General features: G+C 43.6%; 1 protein-coding gene across 4 annotated transcripts in view; it reads right to left on the reverse strand.

The window, feature by feature from the left end:
• A2ML1 (alpha-2-macroglobulin like 1) overlaps nt 1–14,495 on the reverse strand; it is a 51,467-nt gene extending 36,972 nt beyond the window's left edge. For all 4 annotated transcript variants that reach the window (XM_077759047.1, XM_077759045.1, XM_077759046.1 and 1 more), the window contains exons 1-10: nt 14,464–14,495; nt 13,833–13,885; nt 6,613–6,633; nt 5,680–5,839; nt 5,036–5,120; nt 4,208–4,334; nt 3,431–3,545; nt 2,984–3,093; nt 1,537–1,704; nt 375–602 (exon numbers count right to left, since the gene is read on the reverse strand). In XM_077759047.1, coding sequence (XP_077615173.1) covers nt 375–602; nt 1,537–1,704; nt 2,984–3,093; nt 3,431–3,545; nt 4,208–4,334; nt 5,036–5,120; nt 5,680–5,839; nt 6,613–6,627 — 1,008 coding nt within the window. In that variant the 5' untranslated portion in view covers nt 6,628–6,633; nt 13,833–13,885; nt 14,464–14,495. The remainder of the gene's footprint in view (nt 1–374; nt 603–1,536; nt 1,705–2,983; nt 3,094–3,430; nt 3,546–4,207; nt 4,335–5,035; nt 5,121–5,679; nt 5,840–6,612; nt 6,634–13,832; nt 13,886–14,463) is intronic.
• Nucleotides 14,496–14,968: the final 473 nt, after the last annotated feature.

Raw genomic sequence — 14,968 nt, forward strand, 5'->3', positions numbered from 1 at the left:
TTGACACATTGAGTTAAATTAATATATATAATTATGTATATATATATATACATTATATAAATATATATATACATACACACAAACACATATATACATATAAGTAATCTCTACACCCAAAGTGGGGCTTGAACTCATGACCCCAAGGACAAGAGCTACACACTCTCCCAACTGAGACAGCCAGGGCCCCTAAAATAGATTTTTAAACAGAAGTTTCATCTATTCTTTTAATTTTTAAATATGGCGTCTAAACATCTTGAAATTACCCATGAGATTTGCACTATGTCTCTAGACATAAGTCACCCTTTCTGTCTCACTCTCCTAGTTTCCTTTCCTCCCCTAGTGCACTCTCCCCAGCCCTCATTGCCCTGGCTCACATAGTAGGAGAAGGTGACTTCCTGGTCAGGGACCACATCAGCGGGATCAATGTAATAGTCCACCAGCACTTCCTGGGGCTGGCCACATGCCAAGATTCCATTTGGCTGGTGGATGCCAAGGAAGCTACGCGTTGTGTTGTAGAAGGACTGCAGGTACAAGTAGTCATTTTTGTAGTAATGAGGCACCTGTTCTGGCTTATTTCCCAAATCTTCCATTTGGAATCTGCCCTAAGAAAAGAGAAAGAAAAAGGCTTTTAACACATACCCCCACCGTAGTAACCCCATGGACTCCTTATGGTTTTCAAATTGATCTCTCTCAAATCTTCGCTGCCTAAAAATGGCACGTAGATGTTTCACTAGAGGTCCAGCGAAGGATGATTGAGAAATCCCTAACAGTGGCTTGGTGCAGCTGCACGTTGGTATGTAGAGGAGTGAAATAGGGCTTGTCAAGTAATGCACAATTATGGGTGATAAACCTTCACGGACTGATGCAAGAGATGTGGATAAGCATGACTAAGATTACACAGAAATTAAAAAATATATCCTAGGGATAAGAAAGCTAGGTATAAAGGATAGTAAGATTAAAAATAATTATTTCCAGTAAGAAACAAAAGAGATGAACGTATGGGAAGGGGGTGGGAAAGAGGGGAAAAGAGAGAGGGAAACAAACCATAAGAGTTTCTTTTGAAAAATTTTTTTAATGTTTATTGATTTTTGAGAGAGAGAGAGCACAAACAGGGGAGGGGCAGAGAGAGAGGGGACAAAGGATGAGACGCAGGCTCTGCGCTGACAGCAGAGAGCCCATTGAGGGTCTCAAACTCACAAACCCTGAGCCGAAACTGGATCATGGCCTGAGCCGAATTTGGATGCTCAACCAACTGAGCCACCCAGGCGCCCTCTCCCTACTCTAATTTTAAATATAAGCTCAAATAGAGACGAGGATAAGTTGTATGATGACTTAGTAGAAATAACAATGTTTACCTGAAGGATCATTTATTATGTTGATATGAAAGACAAACCAAAGTTTTTGTCAACTGGGAAGCAGGACTGGTGAGTGATGTCCGCAGAATTACAAATGAGGGAAGAGGGGAGAGAACAGGAAAAGTTGGAAGTTTTGCTTCAGGGAAGCCATACTGGAAAGCATGCCCTCCTCAGTGCTTACCTCCAGAGAAACATCTCTCCCGTTCCAACTGACTGTATCCAGCTTGAAGGAAGCAAGGCCCTCGTTGTCAGTAGTTAGGGTCTGGTTGATGGTTCCATTTATTGCATAAACCACAAGAAATACTAGATGATTCTTGAGAGGGGAGCCGTCGTGGCCCCTAATTCTTACCTAAAGGGTGAAAGGTTATGATGGCATTCGAGTTAGGTATGGAGTAGCTTCAAGAATGAGGTAAAGTGAGGCGATAAAAGAAACTCTAAGAATACATTTCAGGAAAGAGTCCAGAAACAAGTAAATGAGATTCAAGCATTGGAACCCAACATCTATGAGGAAGTGAGAAGCAAACGGAAGTAGCTCAGCTTCAAGCAGAAGTAGATTTGCCATGGAGCTACAGAAGCTTTAGGACCCTTCTTCTACACGGGTCCCCTCCAAGCTTTTCTGTACACTATTTTGCTTTAAATTTTTTAAAAGAAAATCCTCTTCCACTCCCAAATTGTATAATCCTTAAGCTCTCAGATAATCTGGATCTACTTAGTCTAGAGAAAAGATGACTAAAGATGGATCTAAATAGATCTAAAAGTATGCTACATTATTGTGCTGAACAATTGTTTGGGATGTTAAAAAAGATAAGCTGGAGAGACGGACAGAGTGTTAAGTATTAAAAAGAAGACTCAAACAAGGGAAAATTTTAAATCTCTGAAGAAACCGCTTAAGGAGCTATAATTGGCTCTCTGTCAAGGAAAGTTTAATCTTGCTCAGATGAGGAGCCAGACCAGATGGTTTCTCCAGATACCTTGCAGGTCTAAAATTTTAAGATTTGAACATTAAGAGTATGAGTCCCGGGCACTGGGAAAGGCAATAAACTCACATTAATGTTCAAGGCATATTTCATGTGAAATTAAGAGCAACACAGCCCAAGGAATTAAGAGTATATATCCTGGGGCGCTTGGGTGGTTCAGTCAGTTAGGCGTCCAACTTCAGCTCAGGTCATGATCTCACAGTTCGTGGATTCGAGCCCCGCATCGGGCTCTGTGCTGACAGTCAGCTCAGAGCCTGGAGCCTGTTTCAGGTTCTGTACCTCCCTCTCTCTCTGACCCTCCCCTGCTCATGCTGTCTCTCTCTCTCTCTCAGAAATAAATAAAACATTAAAAATTAAAAAAAAAAAAGAGTATATACTCTGGATGCAGTCAGTCTGGATTTGATCCTAGGTACCACCTACTAGCTGTATAACTTTTGGAAAACCATTTAACCTCTCGGTGCCTCCGTCTCCTCATCTGTAAAACGGGGCCAATAATAGTGTCTACCTCACTGGATTGTTGTAAGGATGTAATAAGTGAATCCATGTAAAGGACTTCGAACAATGCTAAATCAGCTATTATTATATGTCTACAGGAAGAAAGCAACAGTGAATGGTTAAGCATTTTTGGTATAGAGACACGTTTCAACATACCTTCCCACTGAAGGGGAAATTGGGGTAATAAAAGTTTTTGGTATCCTCAAAGGTGATTGATCCCATTTCTGAAGAAATATAGATATCCTGAGTGGTATTGGCCTCTACTCCTGCAGAGGGGAACCGAACACATGATGACCTAAACACCTGATACCCTCCTCCTCACGTTTAACATAAAATCCCTGAAAGAATGGTGCCACTGGACATATGAGACAGCACATATTTCTGGCCAGAGATCCAAACAAACTCCTCCCCCGCCCAAACTTTTGGGGGAATAGGTAGTAAATGACAGATTGGAACCTGGCATTTCCCTTTGACTGTGAATGAGGGACAGAGTCATTCCCAAACACTAATGAGGGTAGGTCTTGAGTCCTCTCAATAGGTCTCTCCCTGGGACAGCCCTTCTCCTTTCTCTTTTCTTAGCGAAGGAAGGAGTATCCCACTTACCTGTTCCTTCCTCCACCACAGTAGCCACAATATTGATGCTGTGGCTGTACACATAACCAGTGAGGTTGAAGGTGGACATGTCCACAGAAGCTGAGAAGCATCCTGATTTGTCAGTCTAGTGAAGCAATCAGAGAGAGAGAGAAAGGGAGGATGAGTCACCTAACCTCTGCTCCCATTTCATAATACACTGTAGAAGGAAATTCTTAGCTCCATACTTGAGTGTCACCACCTTTAAGATAGAAAAACTCTCCTACGACATAGAGTGCACACCTGTACATAGAGAATCATGAAAGGGGTGCCTGATGGCTCAGTCGGTTAAGTGTCCAACTTTGGCTCAGGTCATGATCTCACAGTTCGTGGGTTTGAGCCCCGCGTCAGGCACTGTGCTGACAGCTCAGAGCCTGAAGCCTGTTTCGGATTCTGTGTCTCCCTCTCTCTCTGACCCTCCCCTGTTCGCGCTGTCTCTCTCTCTCTCTCTCTCAGAAATAAATAAAACATTAAAAAAACAACAACTTTGAGGCCCCAAGATCTGAGAAGGGGGGAAAGAACCAACTGCAGTGCAGGAACATTGCATCTCCCGAGGACTCCAAGGCAGATTCTACAAGACTTCAGCTGTTTAGAATAAAGAAGACTGCTTCGTGCTTTCGAACGGGGACAATCATTGTGTGAAAGGATTTCTACTTTGGGCTTTTTACTACTTTTTTGTATTGGTATATTGGCACTGAGTTACTTTAGGACATATGAATACGTTTCCTTTTCTACATCCCATTGACTCACCTGTCCAGAAAGGTGCTTGCATCTGTCAGGGGGCTGTTCCCAGTCTGCCTCTGGAAAGTGGGGAGTATATGCCTTCTGACACACTGAGACCTGCGCTGCCCCTAGCACGGGCTTTCCATAGGTGTACCTACCGCAGAGAAGCAGGAGGTGTCAGAGGTGGAAGATTCCACTTGAGATCCAACCCTCCTTGTCCAAAACACCACTTTTCCTTCCTTCCTGTGCTCCAGCCTCTGGAAGTACTCACTGTCCTACCCTTCACTAGTCTTTATCACTTCCCTGCTTTACTCAAAGCCTTAGGGTGTTGCCGCCACGTAATAAGTAGCATCCGAAGGACAGAGACAATGCTTTTCTTTCTCCTTCCTCCTATTTCTCCACGGGATTCAATATTGTGTTCTGCATAAAGCAGACACTAATCAGTAATGGTGAAGGGTGCCTGGGTGGCTCCGTTGGTTGAGTATTCAGCTCTTGGTTTTAGCTCAGGTCACAATCCCAGGGTCATAGGATCGGGCCCCATGTTGGACCCGGCGCTGAGCATGGACTGTGGACCCTACTTAGGATTCTCTCCCTCTCTCTCTTTCTCTCTTTCTGTCTCCTCCCCCATACCACTGTCCCCCATTTGAGTGCTCTCTCACTCTCTCTCTCTCTAAAATAACACACACGAAGAAAACAAAGAACAAACAAAAAAACAAAAATGTGTTCTTGGAGAAGTAATGACTCTGGACCACATAAAATATCTCAAGTTTTAACCACTGCCTCCATAATCACTTTTCCTTGTCCCTCTTCTCAATATAGCCTGAATCTCCACCATATTCCGAGTTTTATTCTCACCTACAGCAAATTTTCACTACGAAGGATTCCTCCACTGTCGATAACTTCCTGGGCTCCACCACGTCCACCTTAAACTTAGGCAGCACTGGAGAGAGTAGAAATAAAAATGGGAAAGGAACAGAAAAAGGATTTGACCATACAGATAGTAGACAGAGGGCTATAAAAACAGTGATACTTACATTAAGTAAGTTAAGGGAGGGGATTGGAAGGGCAAAATGCTCCTAAAGTTATTAGCTGGTTTAGCATGGACTCAAAAGTGAATAAAGAGGGGTGCCTGGGTGGCTCAGTCGGTTAAGTGTCCGACTTCGGCTCAAGTCATGATCTCATGGTTTGTGGGTTCGAGCCCCATGTCGGGCCCTGTGCTGCCAGCTCAGAGCCTGGAGCCTGTTTTGGATTCTGTGTCTCCCCCTCTCTCTGACCCTCCCCTGCTCATGCGGTCTCTCTCTTTCTCAGAAATAAATTTAAAAAAACATTAAAAATTTTTAAAAATAATGATAAATAAAAATGTTAAAATAAAATTAAAAAAAAAAAAGAATAAAGAAGACTTCCCCATTGTATATTTTACTGTACCNTGTTACTGTACCTTTGCTGATTTGGGGACAAGATTATGTCCACCGCTTTGAGCTGCTACCTCTCCCACCTACCATATTCTTCCACACTGAAGGTGCCAAAGGTCTTGCCCCCGGCCACTGCCACTGTGTAGGTCCCGAGCGTCGCCTCTGGAGCCAGCTGGAAGGACAGGTCTGCGATGCCTTGCTCAGGCACCACTTCCAGCCACTGTGCAATCCTGTTGCTATTTGGATCCTGCGTTCATTAAAAAGAAACTTCAGGATGGACCTGCATGTTTCTCACTCTGACCTACAAAAAGCACGTAAAAGACGCAAAGTGCAGGTAAAGAATCCCACTCGCTGGGATTCATGGCCTCCATGGACTGTGTCTGGGAAGAATGGCTCCCTGTTTCATTGATAATTTCCTTTACTGCTAAATGAAATACGTTTTCCTATAGGCCTGAACCCCACTGGAGAAGAAAAGCCTCCTTGTGGATTCAAATAACCAGATGGAGGTCCCTAAGGTGTCATTGCCGGTCTCAGAAAGTGGGCTCTGAGATGCCCCTTACAGAGAGCACCTTATTCTGGGTGCCTTTATGGGGCCAGTGCTGAGGGAATGTCTTCTGAGACGCCGACATAAGTTAACGGAAGCATGGAGGGGACGCTGGGGTACTCGTCACAGGTATTCACATCATATCCAACTACTGAGGGTGTAGGAAAATGGTCAGGAGAAGAAGAGGCGCACAGGAGGAGCTGGGTGAACGGGGTGGTCAGAGAGGTCACAGGAGCCAGAACAGGAAGGCTGCTCCCCGAACAGCGGTGTCCTTATCTACAGAGCTTCAAGCCTCAGAGGGTGGGGGCACACAGGCCAGACAGCAGGCACAGCCTGGGGGGCAATCATGGCTGCTCCGTCAGGGGCACTGTCTTGGGCGCCCGGCCAACGTCTCAGAGAGATTTCTGGCCTCGGGGTTTAGCACCGAAATCATTTCCCCTTTCCCACAGCTGGCAGAAGAGGAAAGTTCTACCCACCTGCAGTTCCACCATGGAGTACTGAAAAGGAAAACCAGATAACGTGGGTTAGAGCAGGATGGGCAATAAGGATCAGCTGAAAGGAAAAAGTTCATGAGCGGTTAAGCATCTGGCTAAGGCTCAGGTCATGATCTCACGGTTGGGAAGTTCGAGCCCCACTTCGGGTGAGCCTCGCTTCCTTCTCCCTCTCTCTGCCCCCATGAGCACCCTCCCTCACTTGTGCCCTCTCTCTAAAAAATTCACTAGGTCCTCTGTCTTTCTCTGTTGTCTGCTTCTTCCTTTCTAAATGATTCTTTGTGCCCCCATAAGGGTAACAATGGAGCAAAAGCTTATTGGCTGTGGGAGGAGAGAGAAGAGATTTCCTCAAAGGGGTTGCCAGTCTCCAGAAACTTTGAAGAAATGAAGCTTCTGAGGCTTCAGCACCCCTTAGTGCTCAGGGAATGAGCTCTACCCTGACATATATGCCTTAAAAGAAAGTGTTAGGGGAGCCTGGGTGGCCCAGTTGGTTAAGTGCAGACTTCCCATCAGGTCATCATCTCACAAGAGTTCGAGCCCTGCGTCAGGCTCTGTGCTGACAGCTCAGAGCCTGGAGTCTGCTTTGGATTCTGTGTCTCCCTCTCTCTCCCTGCCCCTCCCTTGCTCATGCTCGTTCACACACACATTCTTTCTTTCCCTCTCTTACTCAAAAATAAATAAACATTAAAAAGAAAGAAAGTGTTAACATCTGGAGGCTCCCCAATGTTTAACCCTCTTTCTGGGAGCCAACTATCTCCTTGCCTTCTCCTCTGCCATCTGAATGCCACTGTCAGCATTGTAAGATTTAATTTCTAAAAAATAATTTGTTTAAAAAATGTTTAATGTTTATGTATTTTTGAGAGAGAGAGAGAGAGAAAGAGAGAGAGAGCATGAGTAGGGGAGGGACAGAGGGAGAGGAAGGTGGAGGATCCGAAGCAGGCTCCGTGTTGAGAGCAGACAGCCCGATGCAGGGCCGGAAACCAAGAACCACGAGATCACGTTCTGAGCTGAAGTCGGCCACTTAACCAACTGACACACCCAGGTGCCCCTAAAAAATATTTTTACACAAAATATTTTACAATTTAAACAGAAGAGTTCCGTCAAAGGGCCATGTATATTTTCTTCAAGAAAATGGACTCTAAAACCACTAAGTTCGAGGTAAACGGGTTATTGGGCTAAGTGTCAAAGTATCACCAAAATTACTTGCTAATTAAAAAAAAATGACAGGGGTGCCTGGTTGGCTCAGTCAGTACATTATGTGACTCTTGATCTTGAGGCTGTGAATTCAAACCCCACATTGAGCATAGAGCTTACATTTAAAAAATAAACACATAAACAAATAAATAATAAAAATAAATTATTTTTTTAAAAAGATGACATACCTTTACACTGGAGAAATTAGGCTATCACCACCTTAAATAAGTAACCAAACTCATCATCACTACTAATGGGACAACCTGACATTAGGTGTCATCTAAAGAGATCCATTGGAAGTTCACAACATTTCCTAATAAATATTTTTGCCAAAAACATTTAGTTTAAATCTAATTAAGACCTCAGAACTACTTCCAGCACACAGGGGAACAAGTGAGACTACAAATAAAGAAATAATCAGACTAATCAGGAATGTTGAATATGGGAGTGCCTGGGCGGCTCAGTCAGTTGAGTGTCTGACCCTTGGTTTTGGCTCAGGTTGTGATCTCATGGTTCATGGGGATCAGAGTCCTGAGTTGGGCTCTGCACTGACAGCACAGAGCCTGCTTGGGACTCTCTTTCTCCCTCTCTCTGCCCCCTCACCCTCTCTCAAAATAAATAAATAAATAGTGTTTTGTTTTTTTTTTTAAAAAAAGGAATGTTGAATATTTTTTAAGACAACGAGGCTTCTTCAAAAATCAATGTCATATTCTGGAATGGTGGCATTCTACAAGTCATCAAACCCAATCACATCTCTCTCTCTCTCTCCTCTCTCTCTCTCTCTCTGCCTCCCCCCCAAAAAAACATAATAATGTTTTAGGCAATTATGAAAAAATAATGAAAGGCAATAATGAAAAATACGATTATTTTAAATTCTGAGAAATTTAAAAGATATAACAATCAGATGTAATGCATGAATTTAACTAGATCCTAGTTTGAAAAATTCTCAGTCATTTGAAAAAACTGATATAAGACAGGTATTAAATGATATTAAATGATTATTATTAATTTTCTTAGGTTTGATAATATCATGATTATTTAAGATGTACTTTTTCTTTTTTTTAATCCTTTAAAAAATTTTTTTAAGTTGATTTATTTTGAGAGAGAGAGTGTGCACATGCACTCACAGAGGAAAGGGGACAGCAAGAGAGGGAGGGAGAGAATCCCAAGCACACGCTCAGCCTTGTCAGTGCAGAGTTGGACACGGGGCTCAATCTCACCAACCGTGAGATCATGACCTGAGCCAAAATCAAGAGTCGGACACTTAACCGACTGAGCCACCCAGGCGCCCCTAAAGATTTTAAGCAATTTGTACACCCACCATGGGGCTCAAACTCACAGCCCTGAGATCAAGAGTTGCATGCTCTACTGACTGAGCCAGCCAGGTGCCCCTGAGATATACTTTTTAAAAGATACATGCAAGGGTGCCTGGGAGGATCATTCAGTTGAGCACCTAACTCTTGATTTCCCCTCAGGTTGTGATCACAGGATCAAGCTCAGAGTCAGGCTCCGTGCTGAGCATGGAGCCTGCTTGAGATTCTCTCTCTCCTTCTCCCCTTTTTGTACATTCTCTCTTTCTCTCTCTCTCTCTCTTTAAAATAAATAAATAAATAAATAAATAAATAAAAACAAATAAACAAATAAAAGATATATGCTAAAGAGTTCAGAAGAAACATGTTAAGATGTCTGCAACTTACTTTTAAATGATTGCAAAAAAAGATAGATTAATATAAATATGGCAAAACGAAACATAATGAATGTTATGTTTGACAATTCTAATAATAAAAAGTTGAGAACAAAATGACTGCTCCAGATAATCTCTGAGGAAATCATCTTTTTATGGTGCTGTTTGTATGAGGTGTTTTGATTTTTTCAAATTTGTCAAATTTGATTTTGTAATCATTAGAATTATACAAAATCATGGCCAAGGAAATGGATAATTCAAATGTTTAAAATGCTGGGGCGCCTGCGTGGCTCAGTCAGTTAAGTGACTGACTCTTGATCTCAGCTTAGGTCATGACCTCACAGTCATGAGATCAAGTCCTGAGTGTGGTTCAAAACTGACAGTGTGGAGCCTGCTTGGGATTCTCTGTTTCCCTCTCTCTGCGACTCCCCTCCTCATGTGCTCGTACGCTCTCAAAATAAACATTAAATAAATAAATAATAAAATGTGAATAGGATTAAAACTTTGATTAGAGACTGTATACTCACTGAGTTCAGGGCATTCCAATTAATATTACATACACTTAAAAACTAAAGAGCGTTGAAAGCTGGGATTTAGATGCGGAGTTCTCGGAGAGGGTACAAGGTCTGGATCTCACTTGGAAGGAAAAGGGAATGAAGTCAAGATGGTGCTTGCCTTTGACTCTGGGGCCAAGTGCCGCATCCTGTCAACCAGTGAGGCAGAGCGACATTAAATACAGCTATCCGCCTTGATATCAAGGATAAGAGGGACAGAAAAAATTTTCCCTTCCAGTTTCTTTGGCTAGTCTAGTCATCCAATTGATATAAGACAGATTAACAGGAGACAAACATTTGATCAGTAGCATTTGGGAGCCCCACAAAGGCAATGACGTACCATCCTGAGCTAAGGAACAGCATAGGAGCCTGGGGTTTCAAAGGGAAAGAGGAAGAGCAGAAGACAAATGGTTGGTAATCAACTGTTTGCCCTACCATGACGCTAAATCAGTTTTTTTTTTGTTTGTTTTTTGTTTTTTTTTGAGACAGAGAGAGAGAGTGCATGAGCAGGGGAGAAGGGCAGAGGGAATTAGAGAGAATCTTAAGCAGGCTCCGTGCTCAATACAGAGCCTGACTCGGGGCTTGATTCCACAACCCAGCCTGAGATCATGACCTGTACCAAAATCAAGAGTCAACAGGCTCAACCGACTGAGCCACCGAGGTGGTCCCAGATAAATCCTTTAGATAAAAAAGTTACATCTGGTAACTGGGCCAGGCCTCCTATTTAAGTTCTTTCAGTCAGTTAAAAGAAAGATAGAAAAAAATTTCCTGAGTATTCTGGCTCTTGACTACTCTCAGTTCAAAACAATCCACGTGCCAAAGTGGCCCATTTTGGGGTGGCACTTTCTATTCCCCTTCAGGGTCAAAGGGGAGACTTGAGATATTCACAAACCAGAGCTACACAGATAATAGGAGACAAAAATGTGCTTACTGTGAATTTCTAAAAATTACAGAAAAAGAACACTTCTCAGATAACAAAGTACTTTTCTCACACAGAGAATCAAGAGGCAGGAAGAACACCTATTACCCACAAGTAGGCTCTGGAAAATAACAAGTGTTCACGTAAGAAGATTGCATTTCCAGCTGGAAGCAGGCTGAGGTTTCTGGATAAATGGGTGCAGCAATCACACTAGCTAAGCGCAGTTAATCTCAAGTATTTCAGTTACTTAAGGATAAAATATTGTGCTCTGTAACTTCACCATTTTTGTCCCTCAGCTTCTTCATAAATTTCCTTTAGTTTATTACAGTGTTTCAAATATCAGTTTCAAAGTTGGAACTTGTCATGGGGGCTGGCGAAAGAAATGGTGTAGGGGAGAAGGAGTAATTTTACAATAGAAATAGAAGAGAACTGGGGCGCCTGGGTGGCTTAGTCAGTTAAGCGTCCGACTTTCGCTTAGGTCATGATCTCGCGGTTCGTGGGTTCGAGCCCCGCGTCGGGCTCTGTGCTGACTGCCAGCTCAGAGCCTGGAGCCTGTTTCAGTCTGTGACTCCCTCTCTCTCTGACCCTCCCCTGCTCACGCTGTCTCTCTCTCTCTTTCCTAGAAATAAATAAAAATATTTAAAAAAAATTAAAAAAAAAAAAGAAATAGAAGAGAACTATGGAAATCAGAACAACTCTCAGTAACGGGGTCTAATTTGAGCAGCGGAAAGATAAAGTAACAAGGGTCGTTAATGGGATCCACCTTCAGGGGCCAGTGGAGTCTAAAATAGTACTTGGCTGTGGTCACATTCTCCCCTAGCATTTCCTCTCCTCTCTGGAATTAACAGTCTGTTAAGAAATAACTAGTCAATGGAGCTCCTGGGTGGCTCAGTCAGTTAAGGATCTGACTTCAGTTCAGGTCATGATCTCACGGTTCGTGGGTTCGAGCCCCGTGTTGGGATCTATGCTGACAGCTCGGAGCCTGGAGCCTGTTTCGGATTCTGTGTCTCCCTCTCTCTCTCTCTGTCCCTTTCCTGCTCACACTCTGTCTCTCTCTCAAAAATAAACATAAGAAAGAAAGAAAGAAAGAAGAGAAAGACTGAAAGAAAGAACTAGTCAATATTAAACCAGATGGATACAGGTGATAGGAAGGAGAAACTAAAAAGAATTCTAAATTGAGAAAGAAATGACGGAGGAAGCTACTGATAAAGAAGCTCATAGTTTCGCTGTAGGGAAAGGAAAGTAACTCTGGGAAACAGAGATGGAAAAGCAATAATGCTGCCCTATGATTATCTTTAAAAGCTTCATGACACAGCATTTATCATGGGCTGTGACTGAAGGTAATAGACGGCAACAGGGATGTCTGAGAGGTGACGTAAGTGTTTCAGAAATATAAAAATGACACAAGACCTAAATGGAGATCAAACCTATCATAAGGCTTATGATTCCATGGACTGAATTGTTTAAAGAACATTTAAGTAATTGCCAAATGTTACAACATTATAACCTTTGGCACATAATGTAGCCTTAGGAGAATTGTCTATAAACTGCCTTGCCTTGCAGTATGTTTTGGTTAAACGTACTCCTGAATTATTTCTCTTTTTTTTTTTTTTTTTTTTAATTTTTTTTTTTAATGTTTTATTTATTTCTAGGAGAGAGAGAGAGAGAGAGAGACAGCGTGAGCAGGGGAGGGTCAGAGAGAGAGGGAGTCACAGACTGAAACAGGCTCCAGGCTCTGAGCTGGCAGTCAGCACAGAGCCCGACGCGGGGCTTGAACCCATGAACCACGAGATCATGACCTAAGCGAAAGTCGGACGCTTAACCGACTAAGCCACCCAGGCGCCCCGATTTCTCTTTTTTTAATGTTTATTTATTTTTGAGAGAGACAGACGGAGCTCGAGCGGGGGAGGGGCAGAGAGAGCGCGAGACATAGAATCAGAATCAGGCTCTAATCTCTGAGCTGTCAGCACAGAGCCAGACTCCAGGCTCAAACTCATGAACCGTGAGGTCATGACCTGAGCTGAAGTCAGACGTTTAACTGACTGAGCCACCCAGGTGCCCTCTCCTGAATTATTTCTAATTTTTGAACTGCAAAGCTATGTGGTATCATTCCTGGAGAGAAAGTCTTGAAGTTTTCAAAAACTCTTCTATTTATTTATTTATTTATTTATTTATATTTGAGAGAGGAAGAGAGAGTAGGCCTGCACATACACCAACAAGCAGGAGGGACAGAGAGAGAGGGAGAGAATCCCAAGCAGTCTCCACCATCAGTCAGCATGGAGCCTGATGTGGGGCTCCATCCCAAAACCATGGGATCATGACCTGAGCTGAAATCGAGTCAGACGCTCAACCTACTGAGCCACCCAGCATCCCTGTAAAAACTCTTAAAATGACAGTGGAGGGGCTCCTGGGTGGCTCAGTCAATTGAACACTGGCCTCTTGATTTCGGCTCAGGTCATGAGCTTGAAATTCTTGGAATTCTCCCTCCCTCCCTCTCTCTCTGCCTCCCCCACCCCTCTCCCCCACGTGCGCTTGCGTCCTCTCTCTTTCTCAAAAAATTAAAAAAATAAAAATAAAAAACACCGAAAGCAGCAGAGGATATAAGCATCTCTCAGGAATAGTGACCTAACTGATGTTCTCAGCTATCAGCTTCAGAATCGGACGCCTCTGGCTGTTTTCAGGCTGATGAGGGCTGGCAGGGTTTGAATTTGGACCCTGAGGCCAGTGCGAGCATTCTGCCTCTCAGGGGACTTCACCCCATCACTCTCTCAGGAAGAATCTCTTCTCCTTTTCCCTGCTCTATCTCAGTCTGCCCGACTCCTCTCCCTTTCCCTCTTCCCAACAAAATTCTCACCTTGTCATTCACAGGAAGGAAGCTGCTGTTCAGGGTGACGACGCGGAAGTGCACTAGAGCAGAAGAGGCGTCATTGGCAAAGGGATTTCCCCTCCAGATCCTACTCTTTCTACTCTTCCTCCTCCCACTTTGCAGTCAGCAAAACCTGGTCAGGTTTTACTTAACAAAACAAAAAACCCTAATCTGAGAGAGAGATAAGAGCCCCTAAGGGGTTTCTCTTCAAGGCTCCTGCCTTGGAAACACTGTAATGGAATCTCCTTCCAGGTAAGAAGGCACAAAATACAAATACCAGAGCTTAAGCCAAATGCTTTTGACGCTTTCTTATTCCTGTACTAGAAGCTTGTGAAAAGACACAGCAGCCCAAGCTACACTTGCCAAATTCCATTCCCTGAAAAAGTGTACTTTTGTTTCAGACAGACAGACAGACACACACACACACACACACACACACCAGCAAGTCTGCCCACTTATCTCCCGTAACACAGCCTTCAACACTTGTAGCACTCCCTCTCCAGAACCCCTCCCTCCTGCGCTGTGCCAAACGTCTACCACCAACCACAAAGCCCCTCTTTCCGAAATACGTGCCGTGGTTTCCCCAGTCTTTTGTCTAATCCCACATGTGTGCTCCTACCGTGGTGGCCCGGGTTGTAGATGGGCTTGTCAGTTTGTATAAAGATGCCATCCCCCTGCCTCTGAATGAGAACCTTTTTCTTCTCCACAAGATTGATATTATTTCCAGTTCCCGACACCGAGATTGTAGCCACTTCCTCTGTGTCACCAGCAGGAGGTGGTACCTGGACAAGGGTAGGGAGGGAACAAGTGGAGGAGCGGGATGTTGGGGAGCGGAATCCACTGGCCTCAACCCAAGAGTGCTAGGGTGGAAAGAGAGACCCGAGTTAGATGAGGGTAGCCAAGTTAGGGCCATAAGACACATTGCCANAATGGGCAACTTTTCTGAAGGCAATTTCACACAGGTCAAAAGCCTTTGAGATCTGCATATTCTATGACTCAGCAACTCCTACTTGGGAAATGTTCCTTAGTGTAGAAAGAAAGCATGCATGTTTGCAAAAGATGTAGCCACACTAAGTGTCTTCACAGTGTTCTATACAATGGCAAGACTTTTTAACAAATTTTTT

The sequence above is a fragment of the Crocuta crocuta genome, unplaced genomic scaffold (assembly GCF_008692635.1).
Source record: "Crocuta crocuta isolate KB4526 unplaced genomic scaffold, BGI_CrCroc_1.0 scaffold72, whole genome shotgun sequence".
NCBI classification, from domain to species: Eukaryota; Metazoa; Chordata; class Mammalia; order Carnivora; family Hyaenidae; genus Crocuta; species Crocuta crocuta.